At 43.2% G+C, this 23,620-nt stretch overlaps 1 protein-coding gene across 8 annotated transcripts in view; it reads left to right on the forward strand.

Moving 5' to 3' along the window:
* Positions 1-14,981, forward strand: part of LOC117347790 (galactosylgalactosylxylosylprotein 3-beta-glucuronosyltransferase 1) — a 160,479-nt gene extending 145,498 nt beyond the window's left edge. For 6 of the 8 annotated variants that reach the window (XM_033919169.1, XM_033919164.1, XM_033919165.1 and 3 more), the window contains 2 exons: positions 348-459; positions 12,903-14,981. In XM_033919169.1, coding sequence (XP_033775060.1) covers positions 348-434 — 87 coding nt within the window. In that variant the 3' untranslated portion in view covers positions 435-459; positions 12,903-14,981. Of the gene's footprint in view, positions 1-347; positions 460-1,656; positions 1,671-12,902 lie in introns of those variants that run through there. The other 2 variants (XM_033919168.1, XM_033919167.1) reach the window with 2 other exon arrangements.
* The last annotated feature ends 8,639 nt before the right edge of the window (positions 14,982-23,620 follow it).

Consider the following 23,620-nt stretch of genomic DNA (forward strand, 5'->3'; position numbering starts at 1 on the left):
GCCCTCTAAAGCAGGTGCGGCAGCAGCTGGCCAGCAAGAGCAGTGCTGCCGCTCCTGCTGCTCCTGATTTAGGGGACGAGGGGGGAGGGTCAGCCGAATCGGGAAGCCGATTTTTTTGTTTTGAATCGATTCAAATCAATTCACCTGAAGTGAATCTGGCAGCAATAGTAATCACTCAAAACCATTGCTAAAGTCTCAGCTTTGTAATTCTTAAGGACCACTGTAATGACCATTGTCATGCCATACAATGACATATCTTCTTTATAGGATAGAGAAATGAGTGGGAAAGAAAGTGCAGCACCATAGCTGGATTCTGTAACTCATGTTGCTTGCTGTTGTGTTTTCAGATTCTAGTCTGGCACACCAGAACAGAGAAACCTTTATTGGTGAATGAGGGTAACGAAGGCTTCACAGATCCTAGTGTGGAAATCTAACAGAGACATCTTGTGAATGGAACAGGTAAAAATATTAATACGGCAACAAATCTGCCACTTAAACCTCAAAAAATGATTGTTAGCTGTCAAATCTACTGAGTAGAAATTCAATTTCTAACCTTGCAGAATTAATGCAGAATGCCAACAGAAATTTCAAAGCAAACTAGATCAGTAGTTCTCAGACGTGTCCTGGGAGATCATCAGCCCCATGGCATATCTAGGGTATGTGATATCTGGGCCCGATCATTTTTAAACCCCCCCCACACACACACACACACCTTCTCCCCCCAATATAAAAAATATATTTTATTTAATTATTTGTTTATTTTTATACCCCATCCTCCACAGAGAGCTAAGAATGGGTTACAGTTTAACATTCACAGTGTTACAATATAACATTACATAGGGTTACAACCTCTCCACCCCCATGTTGGTGCTGTGGTGTACACAAAATAAACAAAAAAGACGTTTCTTCTCTCTGTCAGGTCCTAGCTCAATTCTTGCTGCCTAACACCAGCTCTGGCAGGATACATATTTCAAATCTGACATATTGTAATCACAAAATAGAAAATAACATTATTTTTTCTACCTTTTGTTGTCTGGTCATTTTATTATTTAAATCAGTGTTCTTCAACCGCCGGTCCATGAACTGGTGCTGTTCTGCAGAAATTTCCTGCCGGTCCATGGGGCCGGAACGTGCATCGGGCCCCAGACAGTGCTCTTCAGCCGCCGATCCATGGTGCAATTGATACGGTGTTGTCTTCAAGCCGGCTCCTTCTTTCTCAGTGCTGCAGTACAAAAGGCCGTGAGCAGAGGCTTCTACGTGCGTCCTGCACCTGAACTGGAAGACTTCTCTCTGACTTTGCAACTTCAGAGGGAAGGCTTCCAGATGAGGCGCAGAACACGCGAATTGCCGCTGCCCATGGCTTTGTGTACTGCAGCACTGAAGAAGAGGGAGCCGGCCCAAAGATAACACTAGGGGGCAGGCCAGAAGGCAAGGCACAGCATTGAGGGAGGGAGACAACAACTGTAGGGAAAATTATTTTATTTTTTAATTTAGTGTTTGATTTACATCTGCTGTCTGTTCAGGAAGAAATGCATTTGTTTCTTTTCTGGGGGGTTGTACTGTATTCAGAGTCTTGCATCTTAGGGTTTGTTTGTATATATTAGTACTTTTAGTTTTTGGTCCCATATTTGCATGGGGTTATCTGTGTTCTGGTAGGAATGAATATTGAGAAGCATACAGTGTGCTCAAAAGCGACACCTCGGATCACCCGACTCCTCTTCAGCCCTAGTGGAGGACCAGAGAACACCGTTCCAGTGCTTCAGCAGGCAGAGGAAGGAGGAAGAAGTCTCCCATTTTGTCCCTCCTTCCTCGACCCAACTTTGCTCCACAGCGACGCAACTCGGGCTTGACCTAGCCAACTCCAGATTACCTGGGTCCTCTTCAACTCCATTCACACACACAATCACACCAAAATCCAATCATCTGCCATCATCAACCACTAAGAGAGAAAGCAACATCCTAACCCCCAGAAAATCACCTGCAACCTCACACCCACCATCCTATTACCTCCTATCTTTCACATTAAAAACATTGCCACAAAAACAAACACAAACTATCTTACTGATCATCCTGCTCCTAACCAACTGGAAGGCTGCAGCAAACCACATCTCCCCAATACCAGTTATTTTAACTACAAATAGAGTCCACCACCCAGCCAGGAGAATCACTGTAGACAGAAACATAACAAACTGCCAGACCTGCATGAACCACATCATTACACCAACATGGGGGAGAATACTAACAAACCTGCACAGGACCAATCCACACCCTTAACCAAGATCACTCATCTACCCCAAAATGACAAACAATGCTCATACAGAATACACCACACTAACATGTGCCTATATAAACATCAGCGCTTTAGGCCCAAAGTTAGAACGCATAAGAGACTGAATAGAAAATGAGAATCTAGACTGCCTCTGCCTCACCAAAACCTGGCTTACCTCAGACTTTGACCCAAGGATAACAGAAGTTTGCCCGCAGGGATACAAGATAAAGGTGGTCTGCAGAGAAAAAAAAAAGAGGAGGAGGTCTGGCTATCTTAGTCAGAAACTCCCTAAACTTAAACATACTAGACAAAACATCTACCCCATACATGGACCTACTAGCCTGCCAACTATCATGCACCGCACTAAAAGGATCCATAACCTGCTTGCTCTGCTATATAACACCAGGGAATTGGAACACAGCAAGACCAGAACTTGAAGATTTTATATACCGAAACTCACTAACAGCAGTATATAACTTAATCCTAGGATATCTAAACCTCCACCTCGAAGACCAATCCTCTAAACAAGTAGAAAACTTACTATCTTACCTTGAAGCCTTAACCTACAAAATTTTAGACCCACAAACCATATATGAGAAAGACCACCAACTTGACATCACAACCTTCAAGACCCAACAATCCATTCTACCAGAGATCCACAACGCAAATGGAAATTGGTCCCGATCCCTCTGGTCTGATCACTACATATACACCTTCAATATCAATTGGGCCAAAGGCAAAACTAAACCAAAATCCCAAAGTGCAACCTACGAATCATGCAAATACGTCGACCCCCGCCAAATTCTGGAATAAAACAGATGCAACAATCCAAGAATGTAACCCCAAAGATTTCATCTTGCAATGGTGCACACTAAGTACAGCTACACTAGATGAACTAGCCCCAATACAAACAAAAAACAGAATCAACAGACGATCAGACAAATGGTTTGACAACTAAATACTCCTACTCAAAGACAATACAGAAGAGTAGAAAGAAAATAGAGAAAAAGTAACCAAGAATACACAAAAACAGCATGGAGAAAATTAAACCATCAATACAAGCAAAAACTAAAAGAAAAGAGAAGGATACACTACACCAACCAAATAGGCATAGAAGCTCAAGACACAAAAAAACAATTCCAATTGCTAAAAGAACTCACAGACACCAAACCCTACCTGGCCAATAATGACACTCCATCCCCTTCAGCCACCCTTCTAGCTGAAAACTTTAAAAACAAAACTACAACAGCCAGGACAACCTTCACAAAAACCCCAATCCACCTAGATGAGATCACAATGTCCCCCACATAAAAAGAATCAGCCGCAGCAGACAGAACCTGGTCTGACTTTGCTACAATACAATGGTCTGACCTAAACAGTCTCTATAAAAAATACAGCCATGCAGCCTGCAACCTCAACCATTGCCCTCCATACCTGTTAGCCTCCAGCCCAAAATTCTGCACTCTCCTCATACAATGGATACAATCCCTGCTCACAGATGGTCTTTTCCCACAAGACCTCAGCAAAATCATTGTCACCCCGATCATAAAAGACCAAAAAGGAGCAACAGATCTGCCATCCAACTATAGACCCTTAGCCTCAATCCCATTATATGTCAAGCTAATGGAAGGCTTCGTAGCTAAACACCTCAACAACTACCTAGAAAACCACAACTTACTCCACCCTACACAGTCTGGGTTCAGAACCAACTACATCACAGAGACAATACTAGGCTCCCTCCTGGACACAGCTAGACAACAGCTCAGCACAGGCAAAAAAAAATGCTGATTATACAACTAGATCTCACTGCAGCATTTGACCTAGTAGACCATGACATCCTACTACAAATACTAGATTCAATAGGAATCACAGGTAAGGTACACACATGGTTTCAATGATTCCAAAAATCCAGGACTTACAGAGTAAAGTCACACAAAGAAAAACAGAACCATGATCCAACCCCTGTGGTGTACCCCAAGGATCGCCATTATCCCCAACACTCTTCAATCTCTACATTACATCCCTCGGCACCTGCCTAGACAAAATAGGCTTAGTTTCCTATAGCTATGCAGGCAACATCACCATTCTCCATCCTTTTGATAAGCCAACGCCCACCATGACAGACACACTACACAGAATTCTAGAACCAGTAGCAACATGGATGAAAGACCACAAACTAAAACTGAACCCAGACAAAACAAAATTTATACTTCTCGAAAAAAATAAAAACCCCAACTATAACAAACTTAGTAATAAACTCAATCACATACCCCATTCAACCCACCCTAAGACTTCTGGGAGTGATGATAGACAGGTGCTATACCATGCAACCACAAATCAACAAAATAATACAGAAATCATTTGCGGTCATATGAAACCTAAGGCTAATCCAAAAGTTCTTCGACAGAAAACAATTCCAGCTCTTGGTCCAATCCCTAGTCCTAGGACTTCTAGACTACTGCAACATCCTCTTTCTCCCCTGCCTCACAGTCATGATAAAACAACTACAAACTGTACAAAACACAGCTCTGAGACTGATCTATTCGCTAAAGAAATACGACCACATCACCGCTGCATACCTCAACTCACACTGGCTCCCAATACAAGCAAGAATACTATTCAAATTCTACTGTCTACTATTTGAAGCCATAAATGGAGACAGCCCAGCCTACTTGAACAACCGCCTTATCCAAACTACCACAACCAGGCAAAGCATAATCCAGACACCATTCACACACCCTCCAATCAGAGGCAAAAAAAATGTACGATGGCCTACTGGCCACATAGGCAGCAAAACTAGACCACCAACTCGCCAATCTACTGATCATGACACCAGACTACAAAACTTTCAGAAAAGAAATAAAAACCCTGCTATTCAAGAAATCCAACTAACTCCGCAGGAAGCATTTCAATCCCCCAAAGTAACCCACTCACCTCTGTAACTCTTTTAGAAATGTCCAGATAACCTCTTATGTAATCCGCCTTGAACCGCAAGGTAATGGCGGAATAAAAGTCACTAATGTAATGTAATGGTTACCATTATGTGTTGTTAATACAATTATATTGTGTGTGTGTGTGTGTGTGTGTGTGTATATGAAAAATGAATGGAAAAAATGGTGTTACAATTAGTGCTATTATGGGGTGAAATCTGGGGCGGAGATTGGGTGGAGATGGGCGGGGTCTGGCCCATGACTTAGCCCAGTGTTCTTCAACTACCGGTCTTCGGACCGGTTCCAGTCCACAAAATAATTATTTTATTTCCGCCGGTCCATAGGTGTCAAAAGGTTGAAGAACACTGATTTAAATCATGTTGGTCCCAGGCTCTGGTTTCTGTTTGTGTTCTGTTCATTATTTTATGTGGCTGATTTTAGTGTACCTTTCAAATAAAGTCAATTTGGGAAAATCGTCACTCCACAGAGTTTTTTTGGTTTTCTCTGTTAACTCACTCACCAGGGTCTCCTGCCCATTTGATGTTTTCTTCTTTCTCAGTGCTCACCATCCATTTCTATTTCTGTATCTTCCCTTCCATTGCCATATCCAACATTTCTGTTTCTTTCCCACTGTCTACCATCTCTCTCTCTTTCTCTCTTTTCCTGCCTTGTACCCTGGGTAAAACCTCTCTATTCTCCTCCTTGCAGCATCTCTCCCTTCCGTCCCTCCATGCAACATTTCTTTCTCTTTCCCCATGCACCATCTCTCCCTGCTCTCCACCCTTTGTCAAACATTTCTCCCTCTCTCTTCTCCATGCATGTCTCCCTCCCCTCCACCATCACCCTATGCAGAATTTCTCCCTCTCACCCCTTTATATCTCTTTGTTACACAAGAACATAAGAATTGCCGCTGCTGGGTTAGACCAGTGGTCTGTCGTGCCCAGCAGTCATAAGAACATAAGCAATGCCTCTGCTGGGTCAGGCCTGAGGTCCATCGTGCCCAGCAGTCTACTCATGTGGCAGCCCAACAAGTCCAGGACCTGAGCAGTAATCCTCTATTTATACCCTTCTATTCCCTTTTCCAGCAGGAAATTGTCCAATCCTTTCTTAAATCCCAGTTCCGTACTCTGCCTTATAACAACCTCTGGAAGCGCATTCCAGGTGTCCACCACACGTTGGGTAAAGAAGAACTTCCTGGCATTTGTATTGAATCTGTCCCCTTTCAACTTTTCTGAATGCCTTCTTGTTCTTTTATGTTTTGAAAGTTTGAAGAATCTGTCCTTCTCTACTCTCTCTTTGCCCCTCATGATCTTATAAGTCTCTATCATATCCCCTCTAAGTCTCCTCTTCTCCAAGGAAAAGAGACCCAGTTTCTCCAATCTCTCAGTGTATGAAAGGTTTTTCATCCCTTTTATCAGACGTGTCACTCTTCTCTGAACCCTCTCAAGTAACGCCATATCCTTCTTAAGGTACGGCGACCAAAACTGGACGCAGTATTCCAGGTGTGGGTGCACCATCGCCCAATACAGCGGCAGGATAACTTCTTTCGTCCTGGTTGTAATACCCTTCTTGATTGTATCTAGCATTCTATTCGCTCTCTTAGCGGCCGCTGCGCACTGTGCCGTCGGCTTCATTGATGTGTCCACCATTACCCCCAAGTCCCTCTCTTGGGTACTCTCATTCAATAACATCCCTCCCATCGTATAGTTGTACCTCGGGTTTCTGCTTCCCATATGCAATACTTAACATTTCTCAACGTTGAACTTCATTTGCCATTTTGTCACCCATTCCCCTAGTTTATTCAAGTTTCTTTGCAATTCCTCACAGTCCTCTTTAGTCCGAGCTCCCCTAAATAGTTTGGTGTCGTCTGCAAATTTTATTATCTCACACTTCGTCCCTGTTTCTAGATCATTTATGAATATATTAAATAGCAGCGGCCCGAGCACCGAGCCCTGCGGAACACCACTCGTGACCCTCCTCCAGTCCGAGTAGTGGCCCTTCACCCCTACCCTCTGTTTTCTACCCGCCAACCAGTTTCTGATCCATCTATGTACGTCTACCCCATGGTTCTTCAGTTTCCAGAGTAGTCAAAGACCAGTACCCTAACTGAGACTAGCCCTACCAGCGCACTTCTTGTTCAGCAGGAACCTGTCCAACCCTGTCTTGAATCCCTGAAGAGTGCTCTCCCCTACGACAGACTCTAAAAGAGCGTTCCAGTTTCCACCACTTTCTGGGTGAAGAAGAACTTCCTTATGTTTGTCCGGAATCTATCCCCTTTCAACTTTAGAGAGTGCCCTCTCGTTCTCCCTATCTTGGAGAGGGTGAACAACCTGTCCTTATCTACTAAGTCTATCACCTTCAGTACCTTGAATGTTTTGATCATGTCCCCTCTCAATCTCCTCTGTTCGAGGGAGAAGAGGCCCAGTTTCTCCAATCTTTCGTTGTATGGCAGCTCCTCCAACCCCTTAACCATCTTGGTTGCTCTTCTCTGGATCCTCTCGAGTAGTACCATGTCCTTCTTCATGTACGGTGACCAGTGCTGTACGCAGTACTCCAGGTGAGGGCGCACCATGGCCCAGTACAGCGGTATGATAACCTTCTCCGATTTGTTCGTGATCCCCTTCCTTATCATTCTGCTTGCCCTTTTTGCTGCTGCCGCACATTGTGCAGATGGCTTCATCGACTTGTCGATCAGAACTCCCAGGTCCCTTTCCTGGGAGGTCTCTCCAAGTACTGCCCCGGGCATCCTGTATTCATGCCTGAGATTTTTGTTACCGACATGCATCACTTTACACTTATCCACGTTGAACTTCATCTGCCATGTCAATGCCCATTCTTCGAGCCTGATTATGTCACGTTGCAGATCTTCGCAGTCCCCCTGTGTCTTCACTACTTTGAATAACTTCGTATCGTCCGCAAATTTAATCACATTGCTCCCTTCCTCTTTTGCAGCCTATGTCCAACAATTCTTCCTCCTTCCTATTCCCCTGTGTAGCAGCTTTCGATCCCTCCCTCCCAGAGCCAATTTTAGATATGCTTGGGGAGCAGGGCAGAAATTAAGGAGGGGACTCCTCTTCTACCTGCCTGTCTTCCAATTTCCCCATCCACCTTTAAATTACTTCTTCACACACAAACAGGCAGACCTTCACCAAATATAGAATGATGGATCACAAATTAGAATTAGAAATATGAATACCAAAACTGAACTGGAAACCACAAAAAGTTAAACTCAGCATTTTGTATGCAATCAGTAGCATAACCATGAGAGGAAACTGGGCCTCCCACTTTGAACTTAGGCTCCCTCAAAATGTACATCACCCTTGCTGTAGCTGGTAGGGATCCCCAAGCTTCACCAACTGACGACCACCTCCTCCCTCTCCAACTTTCCAAGTTCTGCAGCTGGCAGCAATATTGCAGAGCTGCTGCTGTCTTCCCTCCTCCCCGCCCCTGCTTGGCTTTCATGCATGCATGAAAGCAGTGGAAGCTTGAGGATTTTGTCATTAGCTGCAAAGCTTGGAGATTTCTGGTTGCCAGACTGGAGGAAGATGATGTCTTCAGTTGGTAGGGTTTGGGAATCCCCACTATCTCAAGTATTTTTATATTGTACTCAGACAGGGAAAAACTTTGGTGCCCATCCACTAATTTTGAGCTCCAATCCCTCCCCCAAATCAGCTGTATATGACTATGTCACTGAATACAATACAAAAATAATTGTGATGCACATATCCCAAAACTAACATATTCCAGTTAATAAATTCAAAATTAAACCATTTTTTCTACCTTGTTGTCTGAACATTTTGTTTTTCCATCATCTTGGTCCCAGTTTCTCTTTCTGCTTTTTGTCTATCTTCTACTAATTCTCTTTCCAGTGTCTGCTGTCCATTTTTTTCTCCTCTACTCTCTTGTTTCATTCACTCCTTATGCCTGTCTCCAGTATTGATTTTTCCCTTTCAGCTTTTTTAACTTTTTTATTTTTTTGCTTCTGTCCACTCAAATCTTGCTGAAAGAAAGGATAGTGTATTTCCTTGAATCTAATGGGTTACAGCAGGGGTGCCCACACTTTTTGGGCTTGCGAGCTACTTTTTAAATGACCAAGTCAAAATGATCTACCAACAATAAAATTTAAAAAAAACACAAAGCACACTGTATGCATAGAAAATGTTAATCATCATTCCTATTCCAGGGTTTTTCAAAGAGGTCAAAGCAGATGACTCTAAGCACTATCACCTCAGTAACAACCATACAAAAATAGACAAATTTTTACTAAATTTTTACTCCCTTTTTACTAAACCACGATAGCAGTTTTTAGCGCAGGGAGCTGCGCTGAATGCCCAGCGCTGCTCTCGACACTCATAGGCTCCCTGCGCTAAAAACCTCTATTGCGGTTTAGTAAAAGGGGACCTTAGTGTAAAATATAGACAGCAGATATAAATTCAGACACATTTTGATCACTAAATTTAAAATAAAATCATTTTCCCTACCTTGTCTGGTGATTTCATGAGTCTCTGGTTGCACTTTCTTCTTCTGACTGTGCATACAATCTTTCTTCCCTTCTTTTAGCCTGTATGCTTCCTCTCCTCCAGACCTCATTCCTTCCCCCAACTTTTCCTTCCTCTTCCCTTTCTTTCTCTCTGCCTCCCTTTCATTTTTTTCTGTTTCTCTTCTTTCCTTCTGTATCCTTGCCTGCCCTTTTTCTTTCTTTCTCCCTGCCCTCCCCCAAGCCACTGCCACTGCCATTACCATCGGGGACCAGGACCCAAACACCACCAATAACAGGCCCCAAGCTCTCCCTGCTTCGGCCAACCAGCATTCCTCTCCCCGACGTCAATTCAGCCGTCGGGAAGAGGAAGGCTGATCAGCCCAAGATCGTGATCAACCTATTGGGGGAAATGCTGCCGGGTCCTGCCTTTGCGGAAACAGAAAGTAGGCAGGACCCGGCAGGAAGAAGAACAAATGCTTCACTAACCTGTCTCCCGCATTAGCCCGTAGCGAATGCTTGCTTCAGGGCTCTCAACATGTGCGTGCCGGCTTCCCTTCTCCCCTCCCCCCCCCCCCCCCCCCGGACATAACTTCCGGTTTTGGAGGGAAGAGAAGAGAAGCCTGCACGCACACGTTAGAGCCCGGAGCATAAGTTCGCTAGGGACTGAAATCTCCAAGCCAGTTTTTTGGGGTTTTTTTTAAATGTTCAGCAGCAGCAGATGACAGCTGGGCGGACCGTCCAGCTAAAAGGCCCTAGGGAGAACACTGGAGAGGAAGGCTGATCGGCCCGTAGATCAGGACGGCAACACGAGTGCGATCGACTCGAGTTGCCTTCCTGAGCTACTGGTCGATCGCGATCGACGCGTTGGGCACCCCTGGGTTACAGGATCCGAGGCAACATGGCTTTACAAAAGGTAAATCGTGCCAAACGAACCTGATTGAATTTTTTGATTGGGTGACCAGAGAGCTGGATCGAGGACATATGCTAGATGTAATTTACTTGGATTTCAGCAAAGCCTTTGATACAGTTCCTCATAGGAGGCTGTTGAACAAACTTGAAGGGCTGAAGTTAGGACCCAAAGTGGTGAACTGGGTCAGAAACTGGCTGTCAGACAGACGCCAGAGGGTGGTGGTTAATGGAAGTCGCTCGAAGGAAGGAAAGGTGACTAGTGGAGTCCCTCAGGGTTCGGTGCTGGGGCCAATCCTGTTCAATATGTATGTAAGTGACATTGCTGAAGGGTTAGAAGGAAAAGTGTGCCTTTTTGCAGATGATACCAAGATTTGTAACAGAGTAGACACCGAAGAGGGAGTGGAAAATATGAAAAAGGATCTGCAAAAGTTAGAGGAATGGTCTAATGCCTGGCAACTAAAATTCAATGCAAAGAAATGCATTTGGGGATTAATAATAGGAAGGAACCGTATATGCTGGGAGGAGAGAAGCTGATATGCACGAACAGGGAGAGGGACCTTGGGGTGATAGTGTCCGAAGATCTAAAGGCGAAAAAACAGTGTGACAAGGCAGTGGCTGCTGCCAGAAGGATTCTGGGCTGTATAAAGAGAGGCGTAGTCAGTAGAAGGAAGAAGGTGTTGATGCCCCTGTACAGGTCATTGGTGAGGCCCCACTTAAAGTATTGTGTTCAGTTTTGGAGACCGTATCTGGCGAAAGACGTAAGAAGACTTGAGGCGGTCCAGAGGAGGGCGACGAAAATGATAGGAGGCTTGCGCCAGAAGACGTATGAGGAGAGACTGGAAGCCCTGAATATGTATACCCTAGAGGAAAGGAGAGACAGGGGAGATATGATTCAGACGTTCAAATACTTAAAGGGTATTAACGTAGAACAAAATCTTTTCCAAAGTAAGGAAAATGGTAAAACCAGAGGACATAATTTGAGGTTGAGGGGTGGTAGATTCAGGGGCAATGTTAGGAAATTCTACTTTACGGAGAGGGTGGTGGATGCCTGGAATGCGCTCCCGAGAGAGGTGGTGGAGAGTAAAACTGTGACTGAGTTCAAAGAAGCGCGGGATGAACACAGAAGATTTAGAATCAGAAAATAATATTAAAGATTGAACTAGGCCAGTTACTGGGCAGACTTGTACGGTCTGCATCTATGTATGGCCGTTTGGAGGAGGATGGGCAGGGGAGGGCTTCAATGGCTGGGAGGGTGTAGATGGGCTGGAGTAAGTCTTAACAGAGATTTCGGCAGTTGGAACCCAAGCACAGTACCGGGTAAAGCTTTGGATTCTCGCCCAGAAATAGCTAAGAAGAAAAAAAAAAAAATTTAAATTGAATCAGGTTGGGCAGACTGGATGGACCATTCGGGTCTTTATCTGCCGTCATCTACTATGTTACTATGTTCTCACCCTTCTTCTTTTTACATTTTGAACTACCTCTCAATTCTCCATCTCCTCTCAGTCCCTAGCTCTCCCATATCCCATCTCACTCCTTTCCCAGCCTCCTATTTCCTTCTATCTACTCCCCATTACCACATTTCAACCATGAATCTGAAATATGGCAGCCTCCTCCAGACTCATCAACCAGGGCCCAAAGCTCTCAAAAAAGGACCTTGGACCAGAGGCCCCCCATATCCCCTGCCCTCCCAACCCAGTTCCACGGCTTATTGGGGAGGGTGGTTCTATTGTCTAGTGGGGCTGAAGGGATGCTCACTTGCTCCTGCTTCATGGCCGTGGGCACTGCCTAAAGATTAAAAGTAACAGTGTACTTGGCAGTGTCCATACTAGGTTCCATGGATATTATGCCTGCTTGTCCTTGGAGAATACAATGTAAAAACATATAATTATGGTCAGTTTCATACAAAACCCCAAACAAAATTACGTGCCGCAAGCTTGTAAGCAGTCCAAGTTTCTCACAATATGCTTATGCTGATTCCAGAAGAGATGGCCAACTTTGTGGCTGCCTAATTTGACATGGCATACAAAACCTTTGATTTTGCACTACATTTGCACTGGATCATAGCAAAATTTTCCTTATACTCCATTAGATAATAGCTGTGGCTAAGGAGCAGCACAATTAGACCCACGTTAATATGTTTTGTAATTTTAATTTTTTTTTAAAAGGTGATTTCTCCCCCCCCCCCCCCTCCCACTCTTATTGCAGCCAGTGGCAGTTAGCTTAGATTCTAGAGGATGTTCGATATGAGGAAGTAAGATGTGCAGTATCAGAACCAACAATACCCCATTTCTTTTACCTTTCTATTTCTCTGCAGAAGCTGCCTCTTTCCAAGCGATTCTGCGTTCATATTGCAGGCATCTCTTTATACCAAACACTCTACCAGGCCTGCTTCTAAGGACAAAGCCAGACCCCAAGGACATAGTGAATTCCTCGTGTACTTTGAGCACTCTGAAAAGCACACAAATTTGAGGCATGGCACCATCTTCTTTGCAGTACGAGCCATACAACATTCCTGGCTTGAAGGTGTGTGTGAATGGCATGCTTAGGTGGGGATACCTTAGAAGAACTGGAAGAAGATCTCTGCAAAGTCAGTGAAACCAGGCTGAGGATGCCAGTTTCTGACAGTACATTTCAATGGGAACCAGAACAAAGATTGTTTTCTAATTGATTTCCCATTTAACCTCTACCCTCATAAAACATGGCCCAAATATGATCTCATGCTTGAGCATCTATTCAGTAGTAGAGAAATGACTGCCTTCTGGGATGGCATCTTGCCCCATAATTGGAGAACTTTTTAAATTTATATTTATTATGCTACACAACAGATAACTGCTGAAAACCTAGCAGAAGGGTTTGATTTTGTTCTCTTGGTGGGTCTTAAGCCAGCTATGTAAACAAAATAATGGAAGAAACTTAGGCTGTAAGTAGATTTCCTTGCCTGAGTTGATTTTTGTGTGATTAATGTTTACAGCTTGTATTATTGTGTTCAAACTTCTTTTTAATCTTACTGACAAATGCTTGGTCAGAGCTCTTGACCGGTGGATATGTAGGTATACCCAGGCCATGTTATTTTTGCTTGGGGAAAACCTATTACTTTCCATTTTGCATTTTTAAAATCCATCTAAGACTTCACATGTTCTCTTTTCCTTTTTTGTTGTGTGTAGAGTGATTGATAGATGAGAGGACAGAGTAGCAGAAAGTCAAGAAAAAAAATGCAAAGACAGGAGGTAACCTAATTTTACTTGTGGAAGAGGATGAACTGAGCCTTGTATAATTTCTTCCTCACCAGATTCTTTTGGCAGATTTCTTTCTCCCAAGGGCTCTTCTCATCTAATATCTTCTGGCGGGATAAGAAAGAAAAAGCAGCTCCTAGAGGAAAGCACTACTGATAACATTGAAAGCTGCTATTAAAAAAAAATAAATTCTTAATGATTTTAATTCCTTTTTGGGGGTTTTTGCCACTTCAAGTGTATAAATTTGAAGAGGCAGAAAAAGAAAAAAAATATGTGGTCATGTTATGAACACTTTTGTCCTTTTCAAAGGCATGTTTTTTTCATATCATACCCAAGTTTTCCTCTAATTGAATTCTAGGGTCTTGTATGCTTTCCTTCGTGCCCTGAACACCTAACTGAAAAGGTCACTGATGTTGCACTGGAGATAAATCACAAAAAATTTGCTGAGAAGGTATTGTGTCAGATCCTATAGACTGCATCTTTAAAATCTGATATCCTTAAAATGGTATCAACAGTTAGCCTGCTGATTTAACTACAGGAAATCCTCCAACTTAATTTTAAGCCTTGCAAATTTGGTTTCCATCATATAAGCTACTTTTTAAATGAAGTCTTATAAAGTCTACAGCATGCAGGTATTTGGCTAGAAAGCTTTGGTAGCTGACAATATTGCACATGGAAAGGAAATATGCAGGGAAACTTTTCTTCAGTGGGTGAAGGATGAGCCTGGCCTAACCAGGAAAAAAGAAGCACAATTTGCTTTGCTAGTTGAAGAAAGACACTTTTGGTATAAAACGCAACCTTAAAAAATATTGATCTGTTATGATACTTGGTCCGAAGGACAAGCTGTACCCTAATATATTAAATAATGAAAATTAAAAAGGTTTGTTATGTTGCCTCTTATATCAGATTAATTTTTGTATATGATTGTAAATTATTTAATGATTTCTAATTTTTTTTTAGACACCAACATTGCCGTCTAGATCATGGAATCTTAAAATGTCCTGTACAATGGCTGAAAAAGATCTTCTCTGTATAATGGTGTGGATTGGAACACTTTGTTTCATGGTTTTCAGTTTAATTTTTAACCCTTTCAGGACCATAAGGATCGTAGGCCAATTTTTGTGGTTTTGACGACATTTTTATGGTAAAAAGGGCTTGCAGATGCCAAAAAATTGATTTTTTTTGTGAAATATCATTATTTTTATTTAAAAAATCAAACTTCTGGCTTATGGACAGTGTGGCAAGTGAATCTTCTCGTCAATCTGGCAACGACGCTAATGAATGAATGTCGGAACCAGTTTGTTTACATAAAGGCAGTATCATATGGAATCCGTACATATCAAATTTAGAACTGTAGACTATCCCAATCAAAATTTATAGGATTTTAAAGTTATGGGACAAATAGGTCCCTTGGTCCTGAAAGGGTTAAAGCCATGCTCCTTTTTTCAAAGGCTAAAATGAATACTTGGCAGTTGGTTCTACTTCCTCAGCACTTAAATTGGCTCTTGCCAGTTTTCAGAGTCAACCCCATTATAGTATGGGGCAACTTCCCACTCAAGTCTGGGCAAATGCATGTCGGGGTTCTGTGTTTTATTGGCTCAGGGCCTCTTTGTGTCACTGTTTTTTATCAGCACAATGCAATAAAGATATTTTAATAGCATTCAAAATGTGCTTGGTAGCATTTTTCTTTGTTGAAAACAAATTTAATGGTAAATGTTTCATAGAATTTCATTTTCTCTGCGAAGTCTTCCCTCCAACGTCGGCTCTGATGTTGGGGGAAGACTTCTGGTCAGCTACGTGGTCGTGCTGCAGTGCAGGCAGGCTCGCATTGCTTCTCAATGGGCTGCTGTGGAATTGAAAGTCAAACTCCAGGAGGCAAAAGCCCAGCTCAACCTGCAGTTCCTCTCTCTAAGAATCGATGCCAGCCTAGCTTCTGATCCCAAATACATTACTTCTTAGGGTAAGTGCCTACCTTTTCCCTGGATTATTCACAGTCGTTACAGTGCTACCATGTTATTTCAAGACTGGGTCAAAAGAGAGGCTGTTTCACTGAACTTTCACGGTCAGAGTCCCGACCTATCCATAAATTTTGTTTTACAAAAATCTGCACACTTTTTGAGTTACATCAGCGTTTTATTTTTCAGTGCTTTTTTTTCTTGCCCATGTCTAGCTGAAAAGCTTGACATTTTAAACCTTAATTGCACTGCCAGTATATTTGGTAGTTTAAAAGTTCTATGTGTGCAGTTTTTACCTTATAAGATTAGCTAACAAAACATTTTGGCTCACAGGAGAGTGACTTCCAATAAATGTACACATTTTCTTTGGTACAGAATCTATTAATTTATTACTGCTGCCTCCAACCCCTGCTGTTATCTGGATGTGAATGTGGGAGGTAAATGCGGGAGACAGAAGGCATGAACTCAGGAGAGGATGGAGGAAAGAGATGCTGAGATGGGGGAGGGAATAGAATGGGAGAATTGGGTGTGGGTGTGTCAGTGAGAGGGAAAGAAAGATAGTCGTTTACATGGGGAATGGAAGAAAGGAGAATTTTTGGTCATTTGGAGGGAGTGAGATACAGATGATAGCAAAGAGAAAGATCAGAGGGAGAAATGTTGTGGTGGAAAAGGAATAGTATGACAGATTGAAAGGGATGCAAGAGGGAGGGATGTTGGACATAGTGGTGAAGGGAATGGAGGGAGAGATGTGGCATGGTGCTGGAGAGGGGTGATAGAAGAAGTAATGTTGGGCATGGGGCTGGTGGGCAGGGGCAAAAGATGCTGCACATGGTCCGGGGGATGAGAGAGGGATAAATGCTGGATCATGGTAGAAGAAACCAATGGACAGAAACAGATGAATTTATAGAAGATGGGTAAGCGGAAAAAAGAAACTGGGACCAACGTGATGGAAAAATAAGTCTCCAGACATCGAGATCCATGATAACCCTCATACCAATGTCTCATAATAAATGCTTGATGATAATGGATGAAACTGGGGAAGTTCACTCCTCCGTGTGATCTGGGTGCTTTCAATTTGGCTAGAGCTATGCGTGATTGTTTGTTATTCCATAGAGACTGTCCTACCCCACCTATGCAATACTTCTCTTCTTCTTTCTGTTGTCTTTTAGTTCACTGGTTCACTGTTGGGAAATAAATTATTTTAACTTTTCTGGATTATCGAATTGAGTTGCTTTGTTTTTGAACGTAACTTTCATAACAGCCGGGTAAAAAAGGCCATATCTAGCTCCAAGCTGTTTTAATTGTGGTCTGAGTGCTAGTAGCTGTTTCCTTAAGTTAGCCGTTGAACTGGCAAAATCGGGAACAAAGAAAATTTTTTTTCCTTTATATTACAGATTCTTATTTTCTTTGGCTAATTTTAGTATTTCTATGGTTTGCTGATATCGTAACATATGAAAAATTTAGGTCTAGGATACATTTGATTGCTAACCCTTTTTGTCGGTACTCTATGAGCACATTCTATTTCCTTTTTTTTATTTTTTTTATTTATTTATAAGATTTTACATTATTATCAAGCATAACTTGTACAGAAAGTATAATCAAGAAAATATAACATTTAGGTTAACTTCCAATCCTAATAATGGATCAAAGTAAAAAGGAAAAAAGAAAACATTCCTTATCTTAATCACACACTAGTCCTCAATTTGAATCCAAGATTAAAAAAGAGTAATTAAATTGAAGAATAATTTTACAAGGAAAATTTACTGAATCTGTGCTGATGCAGAGCTCATTATCACTTAGGTACAGTTGGTATTCCACATTCAAGACGTTTCAGAGAAAGAAAAGCAATCAAAGAGCTGGTTCTGCAAAAACATATTTAAAGGAACGATATCTGATGACACATTTACATGGATATCTAAGAAAGAAAAAAGCTCCAATCTGAGTCACACCTGGCTTCAACATTAGGAATTCCCTTCTTCTCTTCTGAGTCTCCCTAGAGACATCAGGAAATATTTGAATATGGAGACCCAGGAAGACCTTAGACCTATTTTTAAAGAAAAGTTTAAGTATCCAGTCCTTATCTGGAGCCAAAGCTACAGTCAGTAAGAGGGTGGCTGGAGTAGCCAATTCTCTATCTGATTGTTCCAATAAAGTGGAAACGTCCAAGGGTGCTTCCTGCGGTGTTCCTTCATCTTCTTTCTTTTGAGGATTCTGATTTTTTGTAGGCAAATAATATACCCTTGTAAGAGGTGGTAAAGAATCCTCAGGTATTGTTAGTATCTCCAGAAAGTAGCGCTTTATCATTTCTCATGGAGAAATTGATGAAATTTTTGGAAAATTGATTAAACACAAATTATTAGTTTGTAGAAGGCTGGGGACAGATAGAAAGGTAACATGCCCAAGACAAAGTTGACTTTGGGAGCCAGCATCATCTTTATCGTCTCAAGTCTGCCCCACATGTCAATGTCAATGGTGACCATCTATTAATACAGGATTTAAGAGTATCAATCAAATATTCCTCATTAAGACGAATAGTATCATCTAGCGAGGAGCCAAAATAAACTCCCAAGTATTTCATGGATGTGGTCACCCATTGGAATCCATATGTGGAGACTTCAAATTCAGCCGCTGGACAGTTGATAGGCATTACCTCAGATTTGTTCTTATTCAATTTATACCCAGACACAGTGGCGTAATCAGATATTGTGGATACTAGATGAGGCATTGATGTTGGAGTGATAAACAAGAGTATGTCATCGGCATATGCCGATATTTTGAATTCGTGCTCAGCAATTTTAAAGCCCGATATGTGCGGGTTGTGCGTTATACGTTGCAGTAAGGGTTGTAGCGCCAAGTTAAATATTAAAGGCGATAGGGGGCATCCTTGTCATGTCCCTCTGGTAGGATGGAAAGCTGTAGATGAGGTGCCATTAATAAACGTCTTAGTGGTAGGTTTGGAGTATAGAACATTTATTTTGGTGATGAAAGCATCAGAGAAGCCATACCAACTTAAAACCTGAAATAAGAAAGGCCATTCTATTCTGTCAAAGGCCTTTTCTGCGTCCAGCCCGACTGCAAGAATCTTTTGATCTTGACAATTTATTTGAGATATGACATGGGCAAAGGATCTAGTATTATCACTAGAGAATCTACCAGTAATGAAACCACTCTGGTCTGAAGAGATCAATTTGGTAACAACACGTTGAAGCCGAACTGAGAGTATCTTGGCATAGATTTTCGTGTCGACGTTGATTAAAGATAACGGTCGGTAATTGGTAACGTATCTCTTGTCCTTACCCGGTTTAGGGAGTACTATCAGAGAAGCTTCCATGAAAGTGCCTGATGCCTCACCATCAGCTATAAGATGTTCAATAAATTGCAGGTAAAATGGTGCCAGGACTTCTTGAAAGGTTCTGTAGAATTCGACCGTTAGTCCATCAGGGCCTGGAGCTTTCTTAAGGGCCATAGACTGTATGACATCTGACAACTCAGATAGAGTTATCGGGTTATCTAAGGTTGTATTGTCGTCGTGATCAAGTGTCAGGTGTGGAATGTCTCTCAAGAATACGTAAGAGAGTTGAGGATCACAAGGATTCGAAGTGTACAAGGTTCGATAGAAGTCCATGAAAGCCTGGGATATATCGGTAGGATCAGTGACCTCTACTCCGGAGTCAAGTTTGATAGATTCAATATGTGATTTCTCGCTGCATTTCTTAAGGAAATTTGCAAGTAGGCGCCCACATTTGTTTCCAGTCGCATAGTAGAACACAGATTGTTAAAAGACAGTATGAGAAGCTCTATGACTCAAGACAGAGTTATACCGAAATCTAGCCTTATTCAGGTTCGTTAGAAGAGTCATATCCATGGGCGTACGTTGATGTTGTGCTTCTAAAGATTTAATATTATCTTCCAGTAGTTTCTGTTCGGCTTTCCATTTTTTATGGTTATGAGCTGAGTAATTGATAGTAACACCTCGAACATAAGCTTTAAAAGCGTCCCAGCAGCAAATCCATGATGTATGTTCAGTTTGTTGAATCTAAAATATTCAGCGATCTGTGAACTCATATGCTGGCAGAATTGTGGGTCCTGCAGTAGGGAATTATTAAATCTCCATTGAGAATTGCTTAAGCGAGGCATCTTCTGTTTGAGCTGAATAGAAATAGCTGCATGATCAGAAACAAGTATAGGAAAGATATCTGACTTCAGCACAGTGGTACTTAAGGATTCACTGACCAAAAAAAAATCGATACGCGAGTAGGATGAGTGTGGAGGGGAATAAAATGTATAGGAATCGATATCTCGATGCATGTGCCTCCATATGTCAAGAAGTTTGGCATCTTCAATTAAATTATACAGTGCATACCAAGAGCGAGTTTTCTTGTATGCACAGGAGGACTTTCTATCTCTACTGGAGTCTATAATAAGATTAAAGTCACCAGCAATTATCAGTTGGGAGTCATCATCTTCTAGGAGAGTTTGATGTAGTGCATGAAAAAAATTTGGGCAGTCCGCATTCGGGCCATAGATGTTCAAGAGGCAATACTTCACTTCAGCATGATTGAATTTAACCTTAACCCATCTACCGTTAAGATCCGTAGATGAGGATATTATGGAAAGATCAATTTTATTTCTAAATAAGGTCAGTACCCCACCTTTTCTGTCAACAGCAGGCGAAAAATATGGCGGGAGAGCCCAGGGATATTGAACTTTAGCTGAGATGTTGGAATCCAAGTGAGTCTCCTGAAGCATTACAATATCCGGTTGAAAATTCTCAAGATACATCAATATTTTTTTGAGCTTAACTTGGTTGTTGAGACCTTTTGTGTTCAAAGATATAATGTTAAGAGACATTGTTTAACAGATGATAAAGCATATAAGCATTGCATTGCAAAGAAATCATCATATAACCTTTACTCTGAGGAGGCATACAGAACATCCTGATGAAATATGAAGTAGTAATTACAGAACTGGCTATTAAGTAAAGATAGAACAGTGCATACAAAAACAGTAAACAACTAGGAACAGCTAAGTGAATGCACCGCATATCCCCTATGATGACTAAAAGGTCACCTCTAGCAGACAGTGCGAGTGCAGCCAAGGGCGCCCAGAAACAGGAGCCAGAGTAACTGGGGCCCCCAACTCCCCCTGAAACGGATATAATAGGAAACCAAACTAACATAATTAAAGCACTCTGAGCATAGGAGAAGAACATAAGAACATAAGCAGTGCCTCTGCCGGGTCAGACCAGAGGTCCATCCCGCCCAGCAGTCTGCCCCCGCGGCGGCCCAACAGGTCATGACCTGCCTTAATCACCAGAAGGGGCCCCCTTGCCCCCTAGGTTTCTCATCGAAGTCCTATCTTCCCATCAATGTCCTAACCCTCCGGCCTTGCACCTGCACGACCTGGTGAGCTGTCTATACTTATGCAACACCCCAGCACCTCCCTCAGTACCCCACGATCCCCTTTTCCCTCAGGAATCTGTCCAATCCCTGTACTGTACTCTGCCGGATCACTTCCTCCGGGAGCGCATTCCATTTGTCCACGACCCTTTGGGTGAAGAAAAACTTCCTTGCATTTGATTTGAACCTATCTCCCTTCAGTTTCTCTGAGTGCCCCCTCGTACCTGTCGTCCCTTTTAGTCTGAAGAACCTGTCCCTGTCCACTCTCTCTATGCCCCTAAGTATTTTGAAGGTCTCTATCATATCCCCCCTGAGCCTCCTCTTTTCCAGAGAGAAGAGCCCCAGTTTATCCAGCCTCTCAGCATATGGGCAGTTTTCTAGCCCTCTTACCAGTTTCGTTGCCCTCCTTTGGACTCTCTCAAGAACTGCCATGTCCTTCTTGAGGTGCGGCGACCAATATTGAACGCAGTATTCCAGATGTGGGCGCACCATCGCTCAATACAGCGGCATGATGACTTCCCGCGTCCTGGTTGATATGCCCCTCTTGATGATGCCCAGCATCCTGTTGGCTTTCTTCGAGGCTGCTGCACACTGTGCGGATGGTTTCATGGATGGATCCACTAGCACACCCAAGTCTCTCTCAAGTCCGGTGTCTTCCAGCAATCTCCCCCCCATTTTATACTCGAACAACGGGTTCTTTTTCCCTATGTGCATGACCTTGCATTTATCTACGTTAAAGCGCATTTGCCATTTGTTTGCCCAGTCCTCCAGCTTATTGAGGTCCCTTTGCAGTTCCTCACACTCCTCCCTGGTCCTAACTCTGGCGCAGAGCTTGGTATCGTCTGCAAATTTTATAACCTCACACTTTGCCTCCGTTTCCAGGTCATTGATAAATATGTTGAAGAGTAGCGGCCCCAGCACCGATCCCTGCGGCACACCGCTCGTGACTCCCCGCCAGTCAGAATATTGGCCCTTTACTCCGACCTTCTGTAGTCTACCTGACAGCCAGTGCTTGATCCATCTGTGTACATCCCAGCCCACCCCGTGGTTCCACAGCTTCCTAAGCAGCCTTTCATGTGGCACCTTGTCAAAGGCCTTTTGAAAATCGAGGTAAATGATGTCTATGGGTTCCCCTTCGTCCACCTGACTGCTTATTCCCTCAAAGAAGTACAGAAGGTTTGTCAGGCACGACCTTCCCTTACAGAATCCGTGCTGGCTTGTCCGCAGTAGGCCATTTTTCTCGATGTGCTCGCAAATGCTGTCCTTGATCATTGCTTCCACCATCTTCCCTATAACTGAAGTCAGGCTCACCAGCCTGTAGTTCCCGGGGTCACCTCTCGATCCCTTCTTAAAGATAGGTGTGACATTCGCCAGTTTCCAGTCCTCTAGTACCTCTCCAGTTTTCAAGGATAGGTTGCAAACATGCTGGATTGCGCCCGCTATTTCCTGACTTAGTTCCTTTAGAACCCTTGGGTGGATCCCGTCCGGTCCCGGTGATTTGCCGCTTTTCAGTCTGTCAATCTGCTTGAGGACATCCTCCCGACTTACCTCTATATGCCCCAATCTTTTGGCCTGCTCCCCACTCATGAGCTCCTCTGAGTCCGGTATATTGGACGTGTCCTCGCTCGTGAAGACCGACGAGAAGAACGTGTTCAACCTCTCAGCTACCTCTTTATTCTCCTTAATCACTCCCTTCCTATTCCCATCGTCCAATGGCCCCACCTCCTCTCTCACTGGTTGCTTCCCCTTTACGTAACTGAAGAATGCCTTGAAGTTTTTCGCCTCCCTGGCCAGCCCCTCCTCGTATTTCCCTTTTGCTTTTCTAATCTCTCGGTGGCATTCCTTTTGGCATTTCCTGTGCTCCTGGTGATTTTCCTCCGTTGGATCCCTTTTCCATTTCCGGAAGGACACTTTCTTGTCACTGATTACCTTCTTTACTTCATGTGTCATCCAAACCGGGTCTTTTGACCGCTTGTTCTTGCGGCCTTTCCTGAAACTGGGGATGTACAGTTTTTGCGCTTCCTGCAGTGTTTCCCTGAGAAGGGTCCAGGCGCTCCCTACAGTCTCCATCCTAAAGCCGTTCCTGAGCTTCCTCCCCACCATTTTCCTCATAGCAACATAGTTCCCTTTCCTGAAGTTGAGCGCAGTCGTTGCAGTCCTCCCCACTATGGGTGACCCCCTTTCTAATGTGAATCTGATCACGTTGTGATCACTGTTGCCTAGTGTTCCTCCCACTTCTACCCCTCTTGCAGGCCCCCCTAATCCGTTAAGGATGAGGTCAAGAGTAGCATCCCCTCGCGTCGATTCCTTGACTAGTTGCTCCATGAAGAAGTCCCTCACAGCTTCTACGAATCCTGCTTCCCTCGTGGAGTTGGAGTGTCCCGTACTCCAGTCTATCCCCGGGTAGTTGAAGTCCCCCATCACTGTTACACTTCCAGTCCTGCA

Source organism: Geotrypetes seraphini, chromosome 13, assembly GCF_902459505.1.
Source record: "Geotrypetes seraphini chromosome 13, aGeoSer1.1, whole genome shotgun sequence".
Lineage (NCBI taxonomy): Eukaryota > Metazoa > Chordata > Amphibia > Gymnophiona > Dermophiidae > Geotrypetes > Geotrypetes seraphini.